We start from the raw sequence: 5443 nt of genomic DNA, 5'->3' as shown, positions 1-5443 counted from the left end.
TGAACAGTCACGCAGTACGGTTAAATAAAGAATTGAAGACATATACAAATTGAAAATTATAGCCAGAAAGTTTTTAAACCCTGTTCAAAAGTATTTTCGAATGCGTCGATAATGTAAATATGTTGATTTGTCTGTACAATAAATATATAGATTATACACTTGTTTCGGTATCGTTATTGTCTAGTAAGTATCTGTGCAGATAGTATGTTCATTTTAACGCATTCACTTCATTTGAATATACTTGGTCTAGTGTTAAGCGTCGTTCGTGACCGAAATGAGTGTATGGTCATAATTAGACTGCATACGTCGTGCAGATTCGTTTTGTTTAAAGTCAGTTCAGATAACGTTTTAAAAGTATTATGTCATCAAAAATAGAAATAGAAGTCATTTTAAAAACATGCAAATATGCGTCTATTTAAACATCGGTATATGTACAAATATTTATAAGTTTTGGTAATTTTTTAATTTTTATTATTACATGTAATTGTGCATTTTTAATTCAGAACACAAGGTACGCAATTTGTAAACAGCAAACGATGTCAAGGATAAAGTGTATCCTTTTATATCTTACGATAAGAACACGTGTTGATAGTTTTAAACAGTCGTGTGAAAAGCACAAGTGTTTGTCTGGTAAAATGATATAAACACCTCGCATGTCTTCCTGAAACTGTGTCTTCTTTGCGGATGAGAGAATAAAGATCAGCTATGCTACACTCGTTTGGGATCGTTTGCTTGATCTGCGCTTTTGCGCAAATGGTCATTGGTGAAACTTCAAACACTTTCAAGGCTGCTGTGTACGAGCACGCTGTGCATCTGCCTAATGTTTCCATCGTTCCAATGCAACGTGATCAGGCGGTAGAGGCCATGATGGTCAACATCCGTGTGTATCAAGAAACGGCTACACTTGCGGCAAGCATGGTAAGACATATGTTTAAAATCTAATCAGACCAAATTGAAGTGACTACATGTTCCCTTTGAGTTGTTGTTTTTCGGCGTAACCGTCTAACCCGCACTCGCAAATCCATAAAAAAATAATTTGAACTCGGTTCCTCCCTAGATAGTTCGGGTCGGAAAGGGTATTAAAACAATTTAACTGATGTTAAATAATTATAATTACACTCACTACAGAACCGGTAAATATCCAGTTGAGCTATACGTTACGTGAACAATCCTTAAAGCCTATGTAAACGCCCTAACTTGTACTCCATAATTCCTACGTTTCCTAGTTGGTTTTTGCCCCAATTAATAAAAACTTGACACATTAAGTGTTGCTAACAACTAATTAAAAATACTTTGATTAAACTGTATGTTTATGTTTTTCTAACGACTTGTTATATAAATACAAATAAATAAATGTCTATGTTATAACATGTAAAATGGGTTCTGCATTTCGTTTACAACCATGTGCGTATAGATATAAAATCTTGACAAACTCTTTTCGAAAAACCTGTCAGACATGTTTTTTTATCAAATCTATTTTTTTAAGTTAAATAACTAAATTCTGTAATATGCATTAGGTGTTTAAAGTGTTTTTTAATTGAAGACATTTCTTGCAGAATAAAAATATATTTGAAAATGAATAATCTCGTATAGTCAGTGATTTGAACTACAATACTTTGATCCCATATATAAACTGACGCGATGATACCAGATGTTACCAGTTGAAACCCTATCGTCCAATGTATGGCGCGTTTTTGGTGATATTAGATCGTGTTCGAAAGTAATTGACAATACATTATGGTTAAAATTTCCACATGTTCGCGGTGGACTTTAGCTCTTTCATACAAGTCTATGATGTACACAAATATATAAGCTAAAATGATACGACATTTTATATAAGCCAATTGTGTATGTTATAGAAACGGACTACATAAATGCCAGTTCTTAGCGCTAAAAATGTATATCTGTATTGTATTTTTCACGTATCGTAATTTTGATAATGTGAAAAATAAAAACAAATACGAATTTGCTATCGCAAAGAGTTTAAGGACACAAGAACGTATATATATTCACATATGAATAGCATGATAAATACTAATTCATCAACACGTCCTTGCCTCCGTTTGTAATTCTTACTATTGACTTCATAAAATATGTTCGTTGCGGATACACACGTTCATTTAATTAAGTCTACCTTGAATTGATTGCTATAGCAAATAGACATTCTTTTCCTGTTAGATATTTCGATCATGGTACCATTAAAACCTTCATAATAACATAAAACGAATTACTTTTAAACAAGTTACTGAATCATGACACGGATATCTATCTTAAACGATGTTTGCAATAGCATTTAACATTTAAAGATATGCGTATTTACAAGTTTTCGGATAACATTTTGTGAAAGAAAATTTAATTAACAAAGTGAGGAAATAAACCATATTCAGCCACATATTACATGCAATAATAAAACGATCTTTCACTCTTTATATTTCCCTGGCAGCATAGACAAACGTTTGATTCTCTTACGATACACGCTAAACATTTTCACTAATTGCAACTATTTATGAAACAACAAAAATCTACCTTTTATTTTTCGTTTTAAAATATCATTTACAATACGTCTATAGTTTTATATGTGACATTCAGGCTGAACGTAATATCATACTGAATTTCCAAAAATCGTATCTGATATGCTTCTTATCGATGGGTGCTCCTTAAAATGTTTTTATGACCACGGATCGAACGATCGGGGGTATTTGTTTTTGGCCTGTCTGTCTGTCTGTATGTCTGTCATTCATTCATTGTATGTGTGTGTCCCAAAACCTTCGTAAAAGTTTGGTTATAACTTTTTTAATATTGAAGATAGCTACGTGATATTTGGCATGCATGTTTATGTCATGAAGCTGCACATTTTGAGTGGTTAAAGGTCAAGGTCATCCTTCAAGGTAAAAATTAAAAAATACAATCCAAAGGAAGTAATGAGCTTTAAAAGGGAGATAATTTCTAAACCTGCCAAATGATATATTGAAATTTTATTTCAAAGCGGCGCAATAGGGGATATTGTGTTTCTGACAAACACATCTCTTGTTCTGAATCTCGCGCTCCCCCGGGCATCTGAACAAATCCGATTAAGAGGGTAAATAAATACCCGAGTCAAAGTGTCTGTCAGGCTATCGGGTCGGGCCTCTAGTTAACAAATGGAAGATAATATTTTAACATTGTAAAAAGATTAATCTATTACAGTTAAATTGTCGTTTTAGGTTCGTTTGCATTCCAAATTAAATAACATAAAGATAATAGAGTAAAGTACCATTAAAGTCGATGTATATGTTTATTATTCATTCAAATCCGAAAGAGTTTCAGATGATTTGTACCAACCCTGCATATTGTTTTCTTCAACGAAACGTGTCTATAAAACATAATCTTTTCCAGTCTCGAAACGGCTTTTAGAGCCAACAATAACACATACATTTGGTTATTTCCCCTCGGTGTTAATTTCCTAGGAGCGAACTTACATCTTCCCGCAATGGGTTTTCGTGGCAGCGGTATCTACACGCCACAAGGAGCGGCCGGATATTACTACAACACCAGTAATGAAAGTGGCGGGCAGCTGATTGTTCGGGAGATTCCTATTGTTCAACATCCAAGCGATGCTGCTTGTTCCGGTGATCAGAAGACTGCTTCTGGAGACCAGTCCCCGAGGCCAGGTACAGAATCCCATCAGGTAGCTAACACAAATGAACCCGTGTTTACAGCTCTGCTCTTCCATGACTTGCATTCTCTTGTAAAACTACATCCCGGTGTTGGAAATGCGTCCGTATGCAATAACAAGCTTTGCTGTCATGTTGCATACACCATCAAAGATACAAGTTCCGTTGTAACTCTCCAAAAACGAGAACATGCGTCTAATGCCAATCACCATCACCCCAACGACAGCAACAACACCGATCATGATTTGCACGTCGAAAACAACACTTTGCCAGTCCTTTATTCAGTCAGTGCTCCAGAGGAATTTTACGCCTTAGGAGCTTTTGATGGACTTAACACCTATGACGGAAATTATTACATCTAGGCGTGTACGGTAATAAGATGTCTCAGATCACAGTTAAACGTTTCATGTAACGACCACATTGACGGGCTCTTCAAACCGGACATGGGGAGTTTCGAAATCTATGGGAATTTCTCGTCATCTTACCTTTACCTAGAGGTTCTTCTGCAAGGCGACTCTGATTTCCTACTAACCGACTATCCACGTAGCTGGGCGTTCAGCGGAGAGCACCTACAAGTCAACAAACCGCTTCCGTCTACACTTGCAGTAGGCGCAGTATTTGGTCGGGTGTATTCACGTGATTAAACAGACGTCACACAGTGGAAAACGAGGTTCAAATTCCAGTGCAACATAAATTTGATTTGAAAACTCGGGAGCTTACTCCAGTGCCGGTCAAATGACATTGATTTACATTAATTACGTTAAGTGTGTATAAAAGCATTGATTTAAAAAATCTTAAATAATTCGCTTGTGCTTGTATATGAATTGTATGTGATTAAAACGTCATCTCAATTAAGCCATTAACCCTGTTTGTTTTGCAACCCACTACGAAATGTACTGTATAACATCTTACCTTTATAACAGAGATAAATGATAGCAGTACTGTAAAAAAAATTGTGTATAGCAATGGTCGGAATCTATTCATAATAATCCAGGGCCCGCACGCATACAATCCCGGCAAGAAAACTAAGGTAATTCATCATTTTCGTAAACTTTCACAAGTGTTTACTTTAAGGTTGCTATTGTCAACACTACATAATTTAATATGTAAATGTCTGATTTCTTAACTAATCGATGGCGAAGGGATACTGTGCCTCATATCACGGGCTATAAGAAACCATTACGCTGAGTATTTCTTGTCTGACAAGACACTTAATATTAACGTCACAGCTATTTTTCATGATGCATCGCACGACCCACACAACGTAGATAACAATTAAGTCCGTATTTCATCGAAAACTTTACATTTTCTTCTTAATACATGTTTAAAAAGTGGTAACGATTAACGTAATTTTCAAGTTCGTTTTTGAATTTGGCAGGTATTTTTCGTCGATTGGTGATTTGTCTTGTATAGACGAACACATGCGAGTTTCAGAAATTCCTTTGAGTAGTAATAATTATCTTAACCTATTAACGAAATCGCGACTTGTTTAAAATACGTATTGAATGCTCGAATGTACCATACTTTTTAAACGCGCAGAAGTGTTACTTAAGCAAATTTAAAGTTTATGTACACGTAATTGTATATATCAATTTATAAGTGGATATAAGTGGATATTTGGACAGCTGGTATCAAGAATGTAAAACAAACATGATAACTTGAATGTTCAATTCACACTAGCATATATATATGTCTACTATTTTATCTTCAATATGAAATCTAGAAGACGATTATTAAAGACGGTCAATAAAAACAGGAATGTATTGCTCATACATACTATTTCTGTTATT

General features: G+C 34.9%; 1 protein-coding gene across 1 annotated transcript; it reads left to right on the top strand.

The window, feature by feature from the left end:
- Positions 1 to 607: 607 nt before the first annotated feature.
- On the top strand, positions 608 to 4508 carry LOC127869335 (pantetheine hydrolase VNN2-like). The gene is made up of 2 exons (XM_052411831.1): positions 608 to 918; positions 3447 to 4508. Exons 1-2 carry the CDS (start codon positions 706 to 708, stop codon positions 3555 to 3557), a joined length of 324 nt encoding a protein of 107 aa, XP_052267791.1. The 5' UTR covers positions 608 to 705; the 3' UTR covers positions 3558 to 4508.
- Positions 4509 to 5443: the final 935 nt, after the last annotated feature.

The sequence above is a fragment of the Dreissena polymorpha genome, chromosome 2, assembly GCF_020536995.1.
Source record: "Dreissena polymorpha isolate Duluth1 chromosome 2, UMN_Dpol_1.0, whole genome shotgun sequence".
NCBI lineage: Eukaryota > Metazoa > Mollusca > Bivalvia > Myida > Dreissenidae > Dreissena > Dreissena polymorpha.
The sequence above is the reverse complement of the archived record's forward strand: the minus strand, read 5'-3'. Positions and strand labels throughout refer to the sequence as shown.

Excerpts from the sequence above, each read along its gene's own strand:
- LOC127869335 (XM_052411831.1), top strand. The coding sequence starts at position 706 with ATGCTACACTCGTTTGGGATCGTTTGCTTGATCTGCGCTTTTGCGCAA. Across the intron at positions 919-3,446 it reads CTACACTTGCGGCAAGCATG|GAGCGAACTTACATCTTCCC; the intron begins GTAAGACATATG and ends TTAATTTCCTAG.